The sequence below is a fragment of the Populus nigra genome, chromosome 15 (genome assembly GCF_951802175.1).
Source record: "Populus nigra chromosome 15, ddPopNigr1.1, whole genome shotgun sequence".
Classification (NCBI taxonomy): domain Eukaryota; kingdom Viridiplantae; phylum Streptophyta; class Magnoliopsida; order Malpighiales; family Salicaceae; genus Populus; species Populus nigra.
In genome coordinates, this window is record NC_084866.1 from 2,569,948 (window position 1) to 2,593,486 (window position 23,539).

Consider the following 23,539-nt stretch of genomic DNA (forward strand, 5'->3'; position numbering starts at 1 on the left):
TTTTATTTTTAAGAATTTGGTGTGATCCTTTCTTTATTAAATAGATAAAAGATGTGAGATCAATTTTTTTATTTTTTTTGCAGGTTAGTTTTGGATTTTCAATGTTATTTTATAATATTATTGTATGTGCCATGCATTAATAAGAGAGGAGGTCATGAGTTAAAACTCTTATTAAAATTCTATCCATGAGAAAATCAATGTAGCACTTTTTTCATACTCAATTTGTTTTTTTCAATTACATTCTTTTAAGATCAAATTGGTGACTAATTTGTCAAACTTTGTTAAGAATTGAAAAAAATTCAATGATAGGATATCAAAGTTAAAAACACAGAAATATAATGACCAATCTAATATTATGAGGCAAAGTTTATTTTGGTCTAAAAATTTATTTTTTTTATTTTTTATCCCTAAATGAGAGACTCGTCGAAAAATGAAATTTTTATCCCTAAATTTCTTCTTTTGGTATAAAATGAATACTATGTGAAAAAATAGTATGTGTGTGTTGAGAATAGAAGCTGTGAACCTCTTATTTGAGTGATTTATGAAGTATTTAAACCTCATAAACCTTATCTTATTATTTAAAGAAGAGGATTGGAAAGTTATTTTATCCTTGTAATATTAATAAAAGATAAATATTTCTAATATAAATATTAGTATGAGACAAACATTTAATAAGATGAAAATATGATAGGCGATAGAAAACTTTGTACATCTAAAGATATAGATAAAAGCATCTCAATAAACTAAGGTGTTGGGTCCAAAGACACAAAATAAAACCTATGGATGTGCACTAAATTGAGATGTGTGGCCTGGACTCGAGAGGTGCCAGGTGTGCACCTGATGTTTGAGGTCAGGCCCAGTACATGAGCCCACATGTGATAGGGACACGCTAGCCCCGGGTCTACAGGCGTCAGGTGCATGCTTAGGTCCAAAGACGTCCAAACCTAGGTCAATGGTTTGGGCCGAAATAATTTTTGAAGATCCTTCAAGGCCTGGGCATCATTAAAATGGACTCTAGGCCAACCAAAAATTATTTAGAAAATAGTGATAAATTATGTTCTTTCAGTCTCTGTTTTTGTAGTTGGTGGAGGAATGATTATGCAACATATAGTTGAATGTTGATATAGAGATTGTTATCTACTATGTACATATAAAAGTCGGCGACAAAAATAGTAAATTGTAGATAATCGATGCATCGTCACCTCCAAATAATGATACATCATCAACTTCAACTAATAAAAAATAAAAAATAAAAACATAGTTAAAAAGTAATATCTCGTCTTAATATATAATTGAATTTTGTCCTTTTTTTACTATTTCGAAAATTGAAAAATCACCGTATAAACATTAGCTGAATTTAATTCTACATTAATTAAATTTAACTTTTATAAATAGCATTTTCTATTAACTTTCACTTTATGATACAATTTATTCAGTGACAAATGAAGTTAATTTTAGCTTCCAAAAAATTGAGAAATATTATTTTTCTTTCATAATTAGTTTATAAAACCTTTAGATTGTATCTGATTTATTGGCTCAACATTTCTCTTTATTTTCCTTCAAATAAATTATTCTTCATGAGTTTTATTTTCTCTCTTTTTTTTCAAGAGGAATGATTTTTAAAAAAAAACAAGGCAAATGACAAAAAGAAATTAAATGGAACTCAAATAAATAGAACATCCGTTCATGTAACGAGGGATAAGAATAAGAAAAACACCATGGCAGATCATCAAAACGGGGGGAAATCACATCGGTCTCCACAAAGGAGGAGGAGGAGGAGGAGGGAAAATGGCATATTAGTGCCCCGGAACAACAGCCGTACGCATGCCATTGATGCAAGTCAGTTGCTTCGAGTCAGACATCCCAAGAACATATCATTCTCAGGAACGATCAGCAATGCAAGTTTGAGTTTTGCTACATTAAATATTACCTTGACCACGCAAAACAGAGATAAGGCTAATGCATCTGCTGAGGAGGCTTTTGGAGATTGTTGTGACGACCGAAGCCAAATGCTCTTGTGCAGCAGCATAGCATGTATCTGTCATGAATCTCGATCGTGGCTAAATTTGTTTTCATTGATTTTCTATTAACTGTTTAACATATGAACAAGCTCATTCATTTCTGAGCAAAGAATAACGGCATACTCCTACATCTACTTCAGCATCTACCTTCATTTCAATTTGGTTTTCTTTTCAACTACAATCAGCTATATTCAATATCGACAATCTATATGCTACAACATTCACCAATGACAACCCTGCACTCCAGAGAATCGATTCAGCTGCTCCAAAGAAAAACAGCAAGCAAAAAATATGACAGTGAATCAATCCTGTGATGTAGCAGAATATTCAAAAAGGAGTCGTTTGGAGGGAGCAGATTGTAGGAGCACTCGCAAACGGCTTGTGAGCTGGTAGATCAAGGTCCATTGCATAGCCATTTCTGAGTCCTTCATCTGCCTTACAATGGAGGCCTGAAAACAGTAGAACAAAAAAAACAAATGCTTTAGATGACAAATAGATTTTTGATGACCATTAGCAAAGGATCATGACAACAGTCTTCAAAACAAGGACCAAGCTGGAGCATTTTGAAACCACATCTAAATGAACAGCTAACCCTTTTCAGCCTCTTTCATTCTCATCATCACTTACATTATCCAGAAGAGACTTAAAAAAAAGAGATTATTAGGGGGTAAGTGAAGGACTGAGATAACCTGAAGACGTTTCCCAAGCTGGACCTCGACCTCCGTACCACATGAAATATTATTTGCCAGAGATTTTAGAGGATCAACAGTAGGATCAACAGAAAGTAAACTGGGAATCTGTGGAGCGTAGACTAGCCTCCATCTAGCATGCAAAAACTCTCCCTTCCCTTCTAATCTTGGCATCAATTGTTCAAGTGTTGCAGTTGCAAGCTTTTTAAATGCAAGCTGGCCATCACCCTCCAATATGGACTCTGCCAATTGACTCTCAAATACTCTAGCAGCCTGCATGAAAGGAAAATTAACATTGGATTGCCTTGAGAAAATATGTTAATCCAAATTTAGCAACAGCAAACAAGACCCTGAATCACAAACATGATAAGTGCACGCGAATGCATGCATGCATAGATAACATAAAAAAATGCTTGATATCCTTGATCTCTTTCTACCTTGCTAGATAAAAATACACAAAAAATACAATGGAGAACATGTGCTGTACTGTATACATATCTATTCACAACTACAGTTTCCAGACCTCTCAACCATGAGACATTCTGATACATTAAAGCTCATCTCTAGTAGTTGACAGGGTGGATGAGAAAATTCTCATGTTACCTCAGTTGGTGAGAGGGCATCTTGTTCCACAGAACTTGAGGTTACCACCAGTTTGTCCTGCCAATTGCTGGCACGGCTTTGAATCTTAAATTGCCACTCCGATCCAACCAAAACCAAGTCTAACATGGGATCTAGTCCATGCTCAGGCTCAAATTTTGCTATATTTAAATGCTCCCGCTTAAGCCTCACCTGAATTTGGAAAAATTAAACTTAAATAAAATAAAGAGCACAAGTGCTGCACGAAAAAATATTTAACAAGAAGATAGTTACTCACTTGAGTTGCAACTAGATTCACATCACCATTTTCAAATGTGAGAACACCTTTTGGTTTTATCCGTTTGGGGTGAGCCAAGCCATTGAGCTCAATCTCGCCACTAACAGCAAAATTGAGAATCAAAGGATAAACCACCCTCAACTCTGGTCCTAAAACAAGCTTCAAATCACTAAGGCGTATATCTATTTTTGGTTTGATGTTTACTTGCTCCAGATCCTTTTCAACTTTATTTGATTTAACTGCATGTGCATAAAATAAACATCAGAAAAAAAGTTCAAAGAATTTGCTAACAAAAGAAACCTAAAAATTTATCAGCTTTAAATGTAAGGCATTTTGTCACTGAGGTTCCTTTCATGTCAGCCTGAAGGTTGACCAGGTCCTTCATTTAAAGTTCTAAACAAATATTTCAAAGAGTTGATATTTAATTTCATTTCATTTCTCAGACATATTTAGTACCCCATTATAAGAAACCAACAATTTAACATGTTACCAGCAGGTTGAGGGAACTTGGTCTTTGAAGCAGCAGGTTCTGAACTGAAAAACCGTGAAACATATCTAGATGCAACTGCGTGGTTGACACCCCCAGCTGGAAGCCTGGACTGATTGGATGACAACCTATTGAAAGGAGAAGCTCCACTACCTCTATCATGTGGTAGATATGCTTCTCCGTGGCTCAATTTAATATTCCCTGATATGTTTGGTTGTAAAATCGAACCAGTTATTTGCATCTGGGTGTCAACCTGACCACTGATTTGGGCAAGACATTAGTACTCTAGAAACTAAGAATGATCATGCATTCAGCAACATAATTATCAATGTATAAAATTTCAAAAGGCATGTACCACATGGAATCAAATTTTAAATGGAAAATGTATTCTCAACAAGCCAAGGCGCATATTTTATAAAAAAATGCATGAGTTATAAATTGCATGACATACCTCAGTATATTTTTTGCCCGCACTTCCAGAACTTCACATTTCAAATCAATTTTATCACCAAGAGATGCTTCACTTGTTCTGAGAGGCAGATTGCCTTTTATGAGCAGCTTACCCCTTCTGCTTACCCGGCTCTCCAATGAAGTGATGCATAGCCTATTTGATTTTACATGGACAGTACCACCAAAGTTTGTGAGTGGTTTTCGGAGTACTGGTGATAATATAGAAGCCCTGTGGAATGTCGCAAATCCATCAAGCACAGGTTGATCAACAGTACCTCTGACCTGTTTGATTAGAAAGAAAATTCCAACAAAAAAATCCCAAATCACAGATTTGGGAATATCAGAGAAAATTTAGATTATAAGATTGAGAGAACCCACAAGTACTATATTTTGACTAGCCTACCTGAAGCATAATGTCAGCATTGCCATGAAGCCAGTTGACATAAGGAGATAAAGCTGTCAATAGCATCATTCCCCCATCCTTGATATCAGCATCAACCCTAACTTCTCCTACATCTAAAAAGTTCCAGTTCAAAACTTTGAGACTTTCAGCTAGTTGATTATTCCTACCATCTTCAACCCTCTCTCTATAAACCTTCTCCCTGGCTTCGTCAGCATACCCTTTATCCCTTTCCTTCTCCCAGCCAGGCACCCATTTTGCTCTACTTTTATCTGTTTCTTGATCTTCTTCCTCCAATGAAGTATTTTGGACAAAATTAATAGGAACACTTCCTTGTATGTGTACATGGCCATTTTGGATGATTGGTTCAAACTTGGCATTAAATAGAAAACGACTGGTAGAGGTAAGGGAAGCAACAACTTCAGCTCGTCCAAGATCAATGCCCCCGATAGCACCATCCAAGAGCCTTACTTGAACATCACATTCTGGTTTTGCAAGACTTCCTCTAAGATCTCCTTCCATGTGTAATATACCCCGAATTGGGGCTAACAGTTGCCGTAAAGAATGAACAATGTCAGCAGCTGAAGATTCAATGACCTGAACTACCGTCGGAACTAGACTAACAGGAAAATTCAGAACAGCAAAATGAAGATTGGTTTTGGGCCCTAACAAAGTTCCATCAGCATGTATTGTGGCATTATCCTTTTGAATAAAGATCCTCTCAAGCCGCAAACCATCATTGTTGCTGTACGCACCAACTGCTACAACACGCTGAGTTTTGTAGGTGCCCCACTCCCAATCCTCCCCATGAAAGTCAAACTCAGCCTGGAAAAACAAAAGCACAAGGGAAATAAAAAGAGAAATGAGAAAGAGCCATCTAAAGGAAGAGGGCCAGAATTTCTGAGGAATCATGAAAAGATCAAAAACTATACCATTGTGTCTCCATTGCCTCCACCACTTGCATCAAGAGAGCCATGCCAGCGGCCTTTAAGTTCAGCTAAACCTGGAAGACTTATGTCTTCAAGAATAACTTCATTTGATGGTGTATAATGCCCTCGCATTACCTGAAATTTTTTTTAGAGCTGTTAAATCTACCAGACACATGAAATTGGCTGTTACTATGAACATGAAGCTTTTTAATAAGATATGAAGACATCAAAAATGTTGTAGTTTATCAACAAACTACCTCAAGCAAGTCTTGAGAACATTCTGGATACAATCCTACGGACTGCAAACTTTGCATGAAAAGATCCTGCAAAGAAGTGGCACACCTATCAGGGATCTCTAATTGAAAGATCTAAAGTACTGTAAACATCTCAAACTGTAAACTAATAAGAAGTGATATGATTCAATACACAGTAAGATGATTGTCATGACATATGTCCATTTCAATTACTTAAGTGAATACAACCTTTGATCTAGATCGAACAGCAGGATCTGTACTTCGAGAAAGAAGCCTTGCTAGCGGAAGCATCTCAGCAACCTCAGCTCGAGGAACTTCAAGTCTCATTCTCCATCTTCCCATAGAAGATATGACACTACCTAGATGTCCAGTCATTGCCATTTTGAACAGGCCACCATTTTCCTTTCCAGCAAGGTTTCTGTCCCGAGTGCCAGGCAACACATATTCACCTTGAAGCTCATAACAGCTATTGATTTGTTCCAAAACAGTTTTTTCGAGAGTGATCTAAACAATAGCATATCATTCAGTAACAAAATCATTAACCATGCAGTAGCAAAAGGGAAAAAAAGAATATCTATCAATCTATCTATCTCTCCACACATGTGAGCATGCATATCCATATGATAATTTCAGGAGATAGCTATTGGAGCATAACCTATATAAATAAGTGATAATTGTTGCAATCATGCTACATTAGAACTTGTACTCTTAATCCAAAACAGTTTTTTCAGAAATGATCGGGTCAGATAACAGCCAGTTAATATTGTAAACATCTCCTCCTTGCCCAAAAAAATTCAGAAGTACCAATGTGATTATGTCATACGGATATTATTTGAGAGATAATAGAAAACTACTCTCATGACATGAATTCACGTCGGATGAGTGTAAATTTAGTTGATTTGTTGTTTTTAACTATAATGAGAAACACTAACAGGAAAACACAAGTTCCAGCAATAGAAAACCACTGAAGACATAATTGAGTACATCTCAACTTTCAAACGAGAAGAAAAAAAGATTGGGAATCGCATACATGATCCAAACATGAATTTTAAAAAAATCCCATTTGACATGAAAAATTACGCTTTACTTTGAGACATAATTAAAAATACACTTTTCATAAGATAGTTTTGACTTTGATTCTAAGATGTTTGGTAAACACACTCTAATTCAACCTGAATGTCAAATGCTAAGTTATAAAAGGGCATCAACAGAAGCATGCAAGACATTGCTTGCTTCACTATCCACCAATGGAACCAATCAATCTTTAACACAAAATCAAAGAGGACATGCCAAAGTTAAGATTATTATTTTATTAAAGTTCAATTAGTAGATATAAAGAATTCTCAAGCTATTAGACAGAGCATTTGTACCAACATGGTCAACTTCATGGTACAAAAACTTTAGATCAATTACTCACAACATCGCCACTCCATCTAGCAGCCACATCTAGGGCTTCACCAAGCACACCACTAAATTTTGGATGAAGAACGGATAACACACCATGACCCCTTCTTTTCTGAAGATTGAGCTGAATTTCTGCCTGCATGTAAATAAGCAGCCAAGGACATCAAATTTTCAAGTCCAAAATGATAACTGATACAATCATCATCAAGAAAAGTCTAGTGAATCACAATTCCAATAGCAGGAAATTATTTGAATTGTTTTTGGAAAAAAATAGGAGCATATAGAGTAGATACTTCTACCAAACTTCACAAAAATATTGATAAACTAAAGTTCCAGCGAAAGATACATCAAAAGCGATTAAGATGGTTGTCACATTTTCCTCAACTAACTTCCATCAAGATTTAGGATTCTTCCAAAGAGAGAAGATTTTTGCCCCTATACCCAAACAAAATCCACCTCACTTATTATTTGGGATTTCTGATAGTAAATTCAAGTAGCAGATCTTCTCACACAACAATGCTCACTATAAAGAAATTGCATGCACTTCCTAGATTATCACGGTCATGATACGCTGGCCATGAACATTATTATAGGGAGTTGAAAGCTCAAAACACTTTAATATCTTTTTGACAGCTCAGAAAGACAGCATCTAGCAGTCAAATGATCTGGTATTTATGGGTATAATTGAAATAAATGAAGGTAAATATCATTTGTTTGTTTAGGAAGACCTGTGAAGGGATTTCTACAGACCATGATCAAGCTCAACATTTAATTGAGACATGTAAAACCGATTGCGGAACATTCCTGCTAAACTTGAAAGCCTACAACACTCGGTTATATATGTCTATAGAGTTTGATAATTGAGTTTGGGCTCCATACAAAAGACTTAAGCCTTGTGATGGTTGGTCCATTCAACATCCTTTGTATTAGTTTATGTTTTTGTATTTAATCAATGTGGGATATATTCACCAACACTCCCACTCACCACTCACTTGCAACCCATCTTTTGGGGTCTGTCAAGTGGCTTGGTCTCTAAGATCTTTACCGAATCGTTGGGCCTCTTCGAGGCTCTGAGACTACATAGAATTTGATAGTTGAGTTCCATCCAAAAGACTTAGATCTTGGTGTTGTCAAGTGGTTTGGGCTCCAAGACCTTTGCTAGATCATTGTAACAAAATGGCTCCGCCACCATATTAAATTTAATAGTTGAGTTTAGGTTCAATCCAAAAGACTTCAATCTTGTGGTGACTAGCTCATTCTCAATCTTTTATATTGTTTTGATTTCTTTTATTTATTAAATATTGAATAGTTTCATTTAACAAAATAAAAAATTAAGAATGAGTCAACCGCCAGAAGGCTTAAGTTTTTATGGAATCCAAACTTAACTATCAAGTTTTATATGGTATTTAGAGCCTCAAAAAGGCCCAACAGTCCAGTAAAGATACTGGAGCCCACGCCACTTGACAGGCCCCAAAAGATGGGCTGCAAATAAAGGGGGTTGTTGGTGGACATATCCCACATTGACTAGATACAAAAATATAAACTAAAATAAAACATGTTGAATGACCAAATGGTCATGAGTTCAAGCCTCAACATTCCATTCTCTCAAATTAAAAATGATCATTCTCTGTAATTGAAATAAAAAAAACTAAGTACAAGATAGTGGGGGACCAATGCAAATTCACTTGAGAGTGTGTATTAAGGCATATATAGAATAATCATTATTAGGACCTCACTTAAGAGCTTACAATAGTTCTTTAACATGATACTAGAGTCTAAATGATCAAACAATCATCACGAGTTTTAGTTTCACCACCCCCGCTATAATTAAAATTGAAAAAAATAAACACAATATATGATGGACTTGTGCAAATTTCAAACCTAAAAGACTTTCACTTGAGAGGGGGTTTGAGAGAATTTATAAAACCATCCTTGAAGCTTTACCAAACAGCTTGTGTTTAGATTGAGTGAACTTATGCAAGTTTCAAGCTCAAAAGGCTTTCACTTTAAGAAGTGTGTTTAAAAATATATAAAACCATTCTTAAAGTATCGCCTTGCAACTTATACTTTTGAGTTGAAATGGTTCTTTGACAACATTTATATCTTAGAAACAACTAAATCACAAGAAAATATCAGGTTCAGCCATAAAGGTCGGCATGTAAAATAAAAGAAGCCCGAGTAAGTAGCTGAAATGTTGAAGAAAAACAAAACAGATTCATTCTTATTGATAACTGCATTCCAACTTAACAGGATATACCAACAAGGCTTACCCTTTGTATTGTTCCACGAAGAGAAGCCAACTCCAACTCATCCAGCGGCAAATTTCGTACCTACAACAACCTCATAGAAGGCAGAAAAAATCAATTATCCATGTTCTGCAAAAGAAAATCATTTTCAATATAACACAGAATGAATAAAATTCCAAGTAAAGATGCAAAAATTTTCCTTTTCTTCTCTCTTTTTTTCCCCAAATCATGGGGCCTACAGATACCTCCAAAGTAGCAGAATGCTGAGGTTGGAAAGAGACGTTAGCTTTTAGTTGTCCCTTCTGAAGGTTAAAAGAGAATTTTCTGTTCGGTGAGCTCTCATCATAACCAGGTTGTAATGGGCCCAAAACCTCCACAGCAAGACTTTCGTCTGGCCTACCCATGGCATCCACCTGCGCCACCAGAAAGAGCTTCAGTTTTCAGAATAGATTGCCATGTAAAACAAGATGAGGTAAAAGGCAAGTGTAGGAAGAAGATATCCACAACCTCTGTTTTTATGTTCGTTTTAACCATATTAAAATAGCAAGTATTCACATAACTCACAGATCAAAATAGGATATCTCATGCAAAATCATTAACTCTGACTCCTACATTAACAAAGCAATCCAGGTTTTACAACTTCCTCGAGGTGAATATAAGCACATAGAATGGCATATTTAAAAAAAAATGCACAATATCAAAACACACACACACACATAGACACATACATTGAGGTGAAAGAAAGCCACTACCTTGATTCGATCACGTGAAATGCTCAACTGTCCAGCCAACTGAGGTGCAAGCATCAACTGGTTCAGCCTAAGACCTGTGACCGAAACCTCGCCAACAAGACTTTGTGTACCTTGCGCAGTCCCTTCTACTTTCACATGTTGCATGTCCCTCCCAGAAGCAAGATCTTGCTCATTAACAATACTGGAAGGTTTTAGCACCTTTCCCTGAAATTTGATTTTTCCTGTTGCTTTCAAATGTGTGGGTCTTGGAGAATCAAAAGGATAAAAAGATACCAAGCTGAAAAACTCGAAACCACGCATTCGTAGATCCAACTCAACTCCTTCAACAGTAAATGGCAAAATTTTATTTCCATCGAACTCCTTTCTGTCTGGGAAGTATTCTTCAGGATAAGACGTTTGAACTTTTGTGTCTAACTCAAAAGCAACAGATGAAGATTTAATTGTAATATAATCATGGGAGATCATGATATCTCCCCGAGCATCACTAAATGACCCCTCAGCTTTTGGCGCAATCCACTTGATGTCAAACCTCCTATGTCCAGAAGGAATTGCCAATCAACCACAGTACAGTACATGCAAACAAAATCATAGAATGAACAACTAATGCGCAATGACAAGGATAAGCTTATGGAGCTCACGGTCTTAAGAGGGATCCAGAAAGTTTTGTTTCTCCAGTTAGGTCCCCTAATTTTAGAGGCATCGACTGTAGGTACTCTGGAATATATCGATGTATAATCTTATCAGAGGAAAAGTTTCCAGAAAAATTAACGTCTATTGCTGCATCATCCACTTCACCCTGTGACAAAGTGTTCCATATCAGAATGGAAATGGAAAAATAAAATAACCTTAGGGATAAGCATTCCATGCATCAATGTGCAGACTTCAAGAACACCACCATTTATATTCCTATTCAAACCACTGATCAGGTAACATGGCAAATGAAAGACATCGAAGATGACAGCCTAAATGGTAGAAACTTAATTACATGCTGGATTCAGATCAGAAGTTCGAAGGAATCCATAAAAAGCATGGCATGGTAGGATCATAAAAGACCAAGAGCAACTTGCTAAAGTAGAATTGTACTGGCAACAGATGTTGAGTTAGAAAATCAAAGGTCTGTTTTCTTCGCTACGCCCTCTAGTGTTAACAAAAATGTTAGCTCTTACATTCACATGTTAAGATACGAATATGCTCGAGATCAATTGAAAAAAAAAAAAAAAAGAAACTCATGCATGTCGGCGGAAAACAGAAAATATCAATTGTATCCAATCGTCAGCTATGATTTCAAATCCAAGACAAAGTCTAAAAATTATGCTACCCTGGATTTTCTTGTCTTTACTGATACAAATATGGTTCCAAGGAAATGCTATTTCGGAGTTTTATCAACACTTGTCGAGGCGAAGATCCAACTAGAAAGAAAGTGCATAAGATAATCCAACTGTAATCATTTACTCTTCAGAGTGAAATTTGGTATAAAATATGAGACACAAGACACCACAGCAGAATCTAGAAAGCCCAATCCTAGTTCACAATGCAACGAAACATATCAGCTCACCTCCTAGCTGACTGTGTATCTGTGTGTGTCAAGAAAGACAGAGAAGGAAAGAAAGAGAAGTTATAGCACAAGCAGTTTACCTCTGGGCAAATCCATGCATTCCCTGCTCCTCTAATTTCACCACCATCTACAAGGCTAGCTCTAATTCCATACAAGTCAGCAACCTATGTCGTGAAAATATATAGCACAATAATTAAATCTGTACTGAAATTGAAAAAAAGTTGTCATTCTAGCTTAGGATTTGTATGATCAAATATTCAAAACAAACTTACACAGTTATCAGTGTTAAATGTGAAATTGGCTGATAAATATGAAAAGGGAATGCGATCAAAGGCTGCCACAGCACCAGCCTCTTTGCTTTTTAACATTGCTTCCAGTGCAACAGATGCAGGGACATCTGAAAATGAATGAGATATCTTCCTCGAAACCACTCCACTTCCCACAAATATAGGAGCATCCAGTGGACCTTGACAGTTAAATACAGCAGTTACAGAACCAGCTAACTGAAGCCAATGGAGAAAGAAGATGGAGAAAAAATCAAAGTTGTCAGTATGAACTCGTTCTTGCTTTGTTATAAAATATAGTGATTACCCAGATCAATTTGACAATATTATAGGAATTCACCGGCCAGGAAAAAAAAAATTGAACTTTTAAGTGCATATTCAATAAAGAATTTAATGAAATACAGACACACTTACCGGGAACAATAAAGGTCTCATCTTAAAAGTTTTCATCAGAGCATTTACTTCGACACAAGGGACCTAAATCAATTGATAATGCACATATTATTGGTTTGATAGGAAATAACAAAACAAAATTAAAACAAGTAACAAGCCACTGCAACCTGCCAGTTCGAGGTTAGAAAAAGTCCAACTGTAATTGTAACTATAAAAACATTCAGACATATATACAACATACATAATGTCTTCAACAACTCGTTATTAGCAGGATTAAAAAGGTATTAGACTACAGAGTTTAGGTTCTTATTATAAAAGAAAGCAATGACAGAACAAAAACATATTGAATGGGTTGTAACCAAAGTTCTAACAGACTGCAGTTGTTTATATGATCGATGTCAAAAACGAGAATTTCTGTCATTTGAAATCACATTAACTAATGTGAACCATTGTTGAAGGATCACATGCTTGCATTATAACAGATTTCATACCCACCCTCCAAGTGAGGAGCCACTACTTTGCAGGATAAACATTCTCCTTGATCAATTCCTCATCAGAACACAAGATAAAGAACTCCACTGTGAGAGATTAAGTAGGACTTCCACATGGATCTCTGTTTTATTCTATGACCTTTTTTGCAGTTGAATTTTATGTTCTAAGGAAAATTTTGTAGGCAAGCAACTATATTTTCAATGTCATGACTGAACCATTCTCCATCATGAGAAGAATGTTGCATCAATTCTACCTGGACATCTCTTATTGAATAAGATAACTCCCGCAATATAACCATCAAAACATTCACTTTAGCACACATAGGAAGTATCAACCTTCCGGTCCCAAGTAAAATGTCATATCATATCTGACAAAATGGAGTGATGCTGAAGTCAAGAAATACATACATCTTCTCAAGTGTGAGGCAGTTGTATATAAGACCATACCTGACACATTAGATGAAATTCACCTTCCTCTGGATGAATGCCAAAATCTCCAGAAGCTTCTAAAGGAACATTGCCAAACCAGCCACTTGCATTATGCAAGAATATTCGTTGGCCACGGAAACATAAACTTGCTGAAATATCCTGTCAAATGCACAGCCAATGTAAGATTTCCAGCCTACTGAAAAGAATTAGTTTCCTTATTTTTTTATTTAAAAAAATGAACAGTAAACGATGATTTCAACTTTTTCAGTATACATCTGAAACACCACATAAGATAAGCGTGAATAAATTTTGCATATACTATTTTGACACATTACAAGTAGTAACATAAAAATACAATGAGAAGTATATTAATTGGGAAAATTCATGGAAAATCAGATTGTTGTTGATATGTAAAATGTCCATGATATATTAAACCAATTCAACACGGCCTTGTTACGGTTATTCTGAAATCAGGTATAGTCCTGAACTACTAATCAGTTTTATAAAGGTTCATCCGGTGGCAGAGGGCGGGTAAATTAACCTCATAACTACTGTTTCCCCCTAGGTTCATCACTCACTAAGATCTGATGCCATCATGCTTTTCTTTCTTTTATTTTCCACATAACTAAATAGTAAATAGGTTCTCTTACATATATCTGAATAATGGCATTTGTTGCAGGAAATAAAATGCAAACCTTGAGAATGCATTTCCCTCGTATCCTTTTCCTCCTTTTTAAATTTTCCAACAAAAGATTTACTTTTCTAATCCATTCCTTTCCTTCCCTCAATACAAAACAATTGCTTCTGTCTCTACTTGTCTCCTCAAATTATTAGAGATAAAGACAAGAAATTTATAAGTACTGGAAGAAAGAAACATTTTGTTTTTCTTTTTCTTCAGCAACTTGACACTCAAAAGGGATTTAACTGGTGACCTCCACCTGACCTATCTCTTGATGGAGAGAGATGTCATCTAGCTCCTCCCTTAACTAAACATACATGACAAGCATCAAAAGAACTTCCAAGGCATCATACCATCTAATAAAAATCACAACATCATCAACAAATAACTCATACTCACCTGGGCATAAAATATACCTATATATAGATCACAAAGAAAGTGACAATAAAGTAAAGAGATCTGTAAATGAGATATGCAGGCCATGAACCATATGGCAGGCAAAGTTACATGTTTCTGCCAGTTACAACTTATCCTAAAATATGAGATATGCTGAAATAAAAATCTCCATAAAGAGAAGATAAAGAAAGCAAGCATTTAAGAACACATGAAACAAGGACATACAGAAAACCATGATGGAGCATCATTTATCTGAAAGGACAGTCCTGTAACATCAAGTTGCCCGTGAAGATTAGGAAATGTTTCCCCTCTAGACATACACATGTGAACCTGCAAAAGGAGAAGGATGCAAATAAAATTGTCTAGGATATTTATTAAAAATAAAAATAAAAATTGTCCTTTTAACAACTTTTGAGAAAACAAACATTTGGAATCAAAAAGATTATCTGTGGAAATGAAACATTTAAATCTTTGTTTAATGGAAGGGCGGAGTCTCAGGAACCTTAAACAACGTTACTACTTGTCAAGGCAGACAATTCTGATGCCATACAGCTAAACTAGAAAACATCTGATGGTAGATGCAAACTCAAATAACAATGTAAATTGAAACAAGTAACTTGATTTAAGTACAGAGCAAAGCCAAATTCACTACCATATGAAATTATGCTTAAAGCAGGAGATAAATATCTGCAGTTCACTCAGAAAAATAAAAGATAAATCTAATCATAAAAGCAGAGCTAAAAAAATATAATTTTTGTAATGATAATAAATCTAAGCACTCAGAAGTATAACCATGCTAGTTTCTGACATCAGACAATTTAATCTGGCATGCTTCACAAATTAATAACATGTGCCCCAACCACCATGCATTTTTACCAGAAAAATCATCAAAAAGAACTTGGGAGCAGTTAAGAAATTTCTTGTGAAAATAATAAAAAAATATTTCCTTTTAATAACTATAACATGAAAATAAAAGATTAAATGGTAATATCAATATGGACATGTCCAGTTGGTCGGAAATTGAGGAACATTCTCATATATTCAGGGAGAAGGATTGGATAAAAATAAAAATTGAATTGGAGTTAGAAAAGCACCTCACCAGTGGCTCTCCCTTTGGACCATGCGATTGGAATTTCTAAAATTCTTTCAAAAAGCTGCAAAGACGAATTGATACAATTCAGTTACAATTTCTCTCCCTCAGATAGCAGATAAAAAGGTTCTTAACAATTTTCAAACATAAATACCAAATTCAGTGTGTACCTTACCGGAGCAAAGAGGTTGATGATTTTTAAATTGGCATGCCATGTCTGCTCAACAACATCAACAAAGACATCTGCAGACAACCAGCCACCATCTTCAGACACTGCATCAGATCTCCACATCCTACAGTTGCCGCTCAACTGAACATGCACACGACCATAATGATTTTGAAACTTCAGATGTCCATTAACATTTCCCATTTCCCTATACACAGTATAGTAGAAAGCATAAATGGTATGCATAAATCACTTGGTAAAGAAATTAATGTCATGCACAGGAGAATGTGTCTTCATAAAAGAACGCTTCTATCCAATGTTTCAGCAGAAACCACTTCATTTTTGGATTAATCCAGGATTAACAAAGAGCAAGAGAAGAAAGAGTTACATAGATGACAAAAATATCCTCTCAAAGGAAGAACAGGAAGTAAACACAATACTAAACAAACACGATGTAACAAGGCAATCCAATCTTTTTGAAGATCCCAGCAAAGACACTGCTGAACCAGTTATCCCTTTATAATAACCGGACAATCTGTAACTTTATCAAAGATTTTATCTTTTAGACACTTCACTTGTTGAGATTAGCACACTGATCAATTTTTAAAAAAAAAAATATGTCAATATTAGAAAGCCAGTTCTTCTAGTTTGATTCAAGGACCATCATTGCTTATTAACATCAGGGGAGCACAAGTACATGTACAAACAAAACACACAAAAATCTTTGCCAAAACAAAACACACAAAAATCTTTGCCAAAACGTCTATTAGCCATGAATTAGGACACTAAGCAATAATGAAGAACAGCCAATTTAGACACATGCACTCATATATATGTGTGTGTGAACATAAATGTATGTGCGTGTGTGTGTGTGTGTGGAGAGAGAGCGGGAGAGAGAGTTAAGCTTCCGAGTCTATTCTATGATTGATGTTTTGAGAACTTACCAGTTTTTTTGAGTGCAATCACAGACTGGGCAGTTTTTAAGAATGATAGGAATTGGAAAGGTAAGAAATAATCCTTTAACTGAGGAAAGCAGATAGAACTATGCAATGTTCAATCCCACTCACACTAGCCAGGAGAATAAAGGTGCCTTATTATACAACTATTCAAGCAAAATATAACATGTCAGGGAAATCCATTGCAAGGCCATGCTCTAAATGATATCTGTTTTTTATAGAATCTTGCAACAATGAAAGACTTCTATTAATTTTTCTCATGTCAAAGACCAGAAGAACAGAAAACCTCAAATTTACCTTGAGGGTAGTAACAAGAAAACCTCATTACTTATTGCTCCATGAATAGTAAGAAAAAGAAAATTAGAAACCACTAAGGCCACTCCACTCCACATAAACAATGTAATAAATAAAACATGATTTTATACAACTAATAAATAGGTGTAGACTAAAAGTGGCACTCACCTAGGTTCTCTGTCACCATATGCAAGCAGCATCAGTGTTCCACCTTTGAAATGTACAGAATCCAGTGAAACAGGAAGCATTTTCTCAATTCCTTCAGACTGCACTACATCTACCCCATCAACAAGTTCTGCAACAATATCTTCAACTTTAGGACCGACACCTGACTTAATCTCTTGAAATGGCCCAGCAAGGAGATGAGATAGCAGATTGCTGAGCCTTCTTGAAAAAGAGGGTAAGCCAGATGTCAAACTCAAGGACCAACCAGGAACTGGAAGGTATGTTGCAGGACCACGCTCCAGCTTTACAGAACTTAAACTTTGAGATGCATGGTGGCTTTGAGTGCCCGAGTCACTAGCACCTATTCGTCTATTTACAGCATCAACTGCTAAATCCACATCGTTTATATTGTTTGTTTTAGCATCTCCTGATAGATTTCTGATGGACGGAAAATTTTCATTGACTTTTTGAACTTCAACGAGATGAACAACAGTCGCAAGAAAGGTATCACGTATAATATTAAACTTGTCAATATGACCGTGAACATTTTGACCCGCTGCCAGTGGCTGGTTTACTGAGTCTTTATTCTGGCTTTTAGCTGTTGAGTCTTCATCACCAGTACTTGCATCAATAGATATGTCCAGACTATAATCACCTCCACTTTGAGCTAAAAGGGAGTCAAGGTTCATAACATCATAACCACCAGATGACTGAGAAGGCTCATCAGACTTTTCACTGTATAAACCCTGGAAATATGCAACTGCTGCTGTGGCACTACGCTCAAGGATTCGTCTTTTGGCATTAATGCTGGCTGCCGAGATATCACTCCCATTAGCCTTCTTCTTAAATTTGTGCTTTTTGGGTCCTCTAATCACACTAGACCATAATTTAAGGCCTGAACCAGGAAATTTTACACCAAAAGATTTCTCCAAATGAGCATGCCTCTTATCATAGTCAAGACCTGTGTCCATGCAATGATGGTCCTTCCAGTGCATCTTATCATCCATGAAGGGGAAAAACTCATAGTTTGTTAGATCTGTCGAATGGGTTGCATCTTTCTTTGGAACATCATATCCAGCTATATCAGGATCTCTTTCAGGAACAGTATAACCCTTCTCTGCAGCCTCCTTAGCACCATCATCCCTTTCAATGTCCCAGCGAGCAGCTGATTCCTCCCGCGCAAGCCTCCTTGTTTTTGTACGATAGTCAATCCCTTCTTCATTGGACAAGTGCCTTTGTAGACCACCTTCAGATGAGGGTATCCCCAACCAAGTATAATCCTTCTTTTGCACAACCATGACACTTGGATGAGACAAAATAGCATCAATCACAATCTTCCCCCTCCTCAAACTTGCAAAAGGACGAAGTTTAAGCTTCATTGTAGGCACCTCCCCACAAGAAAATTCCTCGCCATGAGGCCCAATTGAGCATGACTCCAAAGTAACACTTAAAGGCGACACATTCCTAACCTTGCCAAAATCAATTTCCCGCTGAACATAATCACTAAGCACTGAACAAACAGAAGGCAAAAGCTTTGCCTCTATATAACACTTAGCTCTGTTCTGCCCATACCAAACCAACAAACACAACCCTGATATCACAGCCCCAAAAACCGAACATCTCACTATCAACAACCCTTCTTTCCACACAGGAGCCAATGACCTCACAAGAGCCTTACTTTGCACAAACGGCTCTTTCACGCATTCCACCCTCAAGCCATTTCTTAATCCAATAGCATTCCTTAATAACTCCACATTCTTTCCACAGAAATGCGAGAACCTAATCGCTTGAGCTACCCAATCACTATACTTTTTCACACACACACATTTCCCAAAACCCCTTTTCGATAAGTGCCCTCTTCCCGAACACAGAGAATGGGTCCGGTTTCGACCATTAACCGGAATCCCAAGAAATGGGCTGTTCAGTTTTAAGCTCATTATAGTCCTTTACACAATTTCTTAACACAGCTGTAGCTCATTTGAAGGGGACCAAGAAACTCTTCTCTTAGTCCCCTAATAAAATTCAAAATAGCGCAGTGTGACCAAGCATCCCAATCCTAAAAATAAACCATAAAATCAAATCCCGCTTCTAGAAAATCAAAAAAACAATTTCGAGTCTAAGTTATTCTACTGTTTTCACACAGAGATGAATACACAGATCGTAACAGAGAGAAACACGATGACCTGAAGCGTATCAATCCAGCCGTTTGTAAGAGAGATTGATGATTGGCTTCAGTTACGTAGAGAGAAAGATAGAGGGAGATTGTGGTTTTCTTGGCTTTGCTTGCAATTTCTGACTGGTGTTTTTGTCTGTTTTGGCGAGACGAGACGAGAAAGAGCGGAAAGCTTGAGGTTAGCTTGACGCAAATGCAACTTGCCTTGGAATTTTTTAAATACCGATAATAACCTTATCTCCAGACCATGAAATACCTTTTTTTTATTTGTTTTTCTATTTTGGTGCGATTTCAAAACAACAATGTCGCCCAGTCGACATTTAGAGAGAGAGAGAGAGAGAGAATGAACTCAGTGTTTTCAATCATCATTCCATTTTTCTTTTTCTTTTTGCTGAGATTTTTAAAAAAATTATGCGTGAGATTTTAATTTTGTTTTGTTGTGAAAGCACAAGCCTTTAAATTATTTTTAGTTGGTTGGAAGGGAGAAAATAAATTATTTGATGCCAAAGTCAATTTAGATTTTTTTTTTTAGATATATATTATATAAAAACAATTGGTAAAGAGAGAGTAATATATTTTTCCTCTGTGTTGTATTATTGAGAGAATCATTTTTCTCTTTTACTAAAATCTGATATTTATAGCTAGAAAAAAAATTAAAAATCTAGATAATTTATTAAAAAAAATCTTTTAACTTCTTAAGATGGTAGGAATATTTCTCTGTTCATGTAGAATTATTGTAGTAGTGAAGCTTATACCAATAAAAAGATATTACAAGAGAAAGAACACGATTAAACCCGAGTTAAGAAAATTTGGTGTAAGACTGAGTCTCAGCCCAACTGAGTTTTAAAAAAAAATTATCAAAGAGAAAAAATAAGGAATTTGTATTGAATAGAATTTGTTTATAGTCAATAAAATTGTGATTGATACTTTCTTGTATGGATGAACTTAACAAAGAATCAAATACAAGCTTTGAATAAAATTAATAGATTCATTATTACAAAGTATTTTTTATTGGTAAAATAACTTAACAATTTAACTACCATAATTCATGCTGATAAACTCAAGATTGCGTAGTGTTACATGCATGAATTTTGTGTTAGGTTATTGCAAAGTCTTGTATTTGTTGAATTAGCAAAAAGATTGATCTATAGAGTAAAATAAACAACATGTTCACATTCCAGCTTCTTGCATAAAGAAAAATGGCAAAAAGTCATTATGGGTGAGCAAAAAAACTGGAAAAGTCCTCAAGGATCATAGCGTGATGGCAAAGGACTTGAGATCTGCACAGCAGGTCTCGAGTTCGAGTCAGGGCGTGCACCTCTTGTAAGAGTCTAGGACAGCTACGGTTTTACTCGCTCACTTGGGCTCACAAAGTGCGCTTTCTGAGGGTGGGTTTCCTCGAATCCAAAAAAAACTGAAAAACTGATTAAATCGAGAAAATTGAAAAGACCAAACCGTAAAAAAACCAATTAAACCAATTAGAATTTTTAAAAAACAGACCGATTCAGTTCAGTTTTGGTTTTATAAGCATGACACTGAAAAAACCGAACCGAACTGAACCCAAACAAAAAAAATGAGCCAAACTGGAAAAAAACGAATCCAAACTGAAAAAATCGAGTTAAACTGGTTTTTGTTCTAAAATAACTAAATTCAGTTAGTTTGAACCGGTTTTAATTTCAATTTTTTAAAAAAAAACTGATTTAATTATTTTTTTATAAAAATCAAACAGAAAATGATCATTCCTAAATGTTATAATAATAAAAAAAGAAATTGAAGTTGAAAAGGAGGGCAACAATCTAGACGAGTGACTTGACGAAAAAACCCACAGGAGGAAAATGACAAAGGCAAAGATGCAAAGGGTATTTGGAATTAATTGTGAAGTTTAGGAAAATGTAAAAGTGAGCTTCTTCAAATAATTTCATAAATTCTTGTAGATGCATGTATGTAATGAATTGATGATGGGATCATATTTTAAATTATTCATTTTGAGATTTTACATAAGCACAACGAACACCGTCAATTCCAAATGTTTAATTTTTTCTTGTTGATTGATGCTAATTGTTTCAATGATAGCCCACAAGAAATAATAATTGATGTGTTGACTAAGACGTTAAATTAAAGAAAAATATAAAAAGTTGTGGCATTTTCCTTGTAGCAAATTGCTATTGAGTTGTCCTATGAATACCCATTTAAGGTGTGATATAGATTGAGGTGTAGTGAAGGGTTTTTTTTTTTTTTTTAGGATTTACATTAAAAAAAATAACAAAAAACATGTATCTTAGCTTCTAGTGAGTCGTAGTTGATGCTTTAAAGGGATTATATGTCTGTAAAAATAACACAATCTCACATTATAATATTTTATTCTCCAACACACATTTAGAATGTGTTTGGAAACGCGGTGCAAACTGTATTTTTAAAAAGTTCAATTTTTTTTCTAAAATTTAATATGATTTGTACGTTTTGGATCGTTTTGATGTGCTGATATCAAAAATAATTTTTAAAAAATAAAAAAAATCATTTGCACGTATTTCGGCACAAAAAGTTATTTGAAAAACAACCGCTACCACACTACCAAACACATTCTTAGTGCACTACAAATCGACTATGCATTTAATGTTATTTTATTTTTGTCCTTATTTCTTTCTTCTTTTCAATTTAGTTTTTTTTTTTTAAATCAAGGGCTAATTTAAGTTAAATTATTATGGAATATCAAATTTAAAATATAAAGGGCCAAATTGAAAGGGGCAGGGAAAATAGGTGGCACCTCAAAGTTTGTAAAATAAGCTCAGCTCGGTCCTTATACTTTATAGTTTTTTTTTCGATCCCGTAATGTTATTTTTTTTTGTCCTTATTTCTTTCTTCTTTTCAATTTAGTTTTTTTATAAAAATCAAGGGCTAATTTAAGTTAAATTATTATGGAATATCAAATTTAAAATATAAAGGGCCAAATTGAAAGGAACAGGGAAAATAGGTGGCACCTCAAAGTTTGTAAAATAAGCTCAACTCGATCCTTATACTTTATAGTTTTTTTTTCGATCCCTTAATGTTATTTTATTTTCGTCCTTATTTCTTTTTTCTTTTCAATTTAGTTTTTTTTTTAAAAAATCAAGGGCTAATTTAAGTTAAATTATTATGGAATATCAAATTTAAAATATAAAGGGCCAAATTGAAAGGGGCAGGGAAAATAGGTGGCACCTCAAAGTTTGTAAAATAAGCTCAGCTCAGTCCTTATACTTTATAGTTTTTTTTTTTTGATCCCTTTGTTTTTTTAGATTTCAATTTAGGTCTAAAACTTTTTTATTTTTATTTTTAGTTATTGGTTTGAGAGAGGAAAAGAAAGTCATCATATTTCCAGTGGTAAAAAGAAAGTATCGGTTGATATCAATTTAGACCACGAAAAAGATTGATCTTGGTGGTATCAATGTGTTCCATTCGATAAGAAGAGTCTCACTCGGGTGTCATCTTGCCTTTTCATCGCCTATAATGATAAATCTGAGCTCTAGAAACTTTTTTATTTTATATTGATTTTGGGTTTATGGACTGGTTTTTTAGATTATTTGAGGTTATATCTGAGTTTATCAAGGTATATAAAGAGTTTTATAGATGTTTTTTTATAAAAACAAATCAGTTTAAAATGAGTTTTTAGGTCAAGAAAATAAAAACCTTAATTTTCCAATCACTATCTTGACCAAAATTTGGGAAAAAGCAAGTGACACATTGCTAGCCTTTTTTTTCAAAAAAAAAATCTTGTTTGCCCATTTCCAAATTAGAAAAATTAAGGTCTCCTAAGCCAAAAAAAAAAAAAGACTCCGAGCACAAGCCTTTTTGAAAATGAGCTAATCACGCGTGCCAGACTAAACAACACATGACCTATTTTTTTTCTAATTTTTTTAATTGACACATTTTTATATGTGTTTTTTTAAAAGTAATTTACATTTAAAATAACACATGACCTATTT

At 35.1% G+C, this 23,539-nt stretch overlaps 1 protein-coding gene across 1 annotated transcript; it reads right to left on the minus strand.

The window, feature by feature from the left end:
• Positions 1–2,057: 2,057 nt before the first annotated feature.
• On the minus strand, positions 2,058–19,762 carry LOC133674774 (protein TIC236, chloroplastic). The gene is made up of 24 exons (XM_062096005.1): positions 19,591–19,762; positions 17,411–19,463; positions 16,002–16,200; positions 15,831–15,890; positions 14,962–15,066; positions 13,680–13,820; positions 12,763–12,825; positions 12,337–12,567; positions 12,145–12,228; positions 11,148–11,305; positions 10,510–11,041; positions 10,003–10,170; positions 9,782–9,841; positions 7,525–7,647; positions 6,336–6,611; positions 6,111–6,176; positions 5,857–5,988; positions 4,928–5,749; positions 4,526–4,806; positions 4,078–4,334; positions 3,588–3,826; positions 3,314–3,502; positions 2,711–2,983; positions 2,058–2,470 (listed from the first exon to the last, which is right to left on the minus strand). Exons 2-24 carry the CDS (start codon positions 19,342–19,344, stop codon positions 2,324–2,326), a joined length of 6,540 nt encoding a protein of 2,179 aa, XP_061951989.1. The 5' UTR covers positions 19,345–19,463; positions 19,591–19,762; the 3' UTR covers positions 2,058–2,323.
• Positions 19,763–23,539: the final 3,777 nt, after the last annotated feature.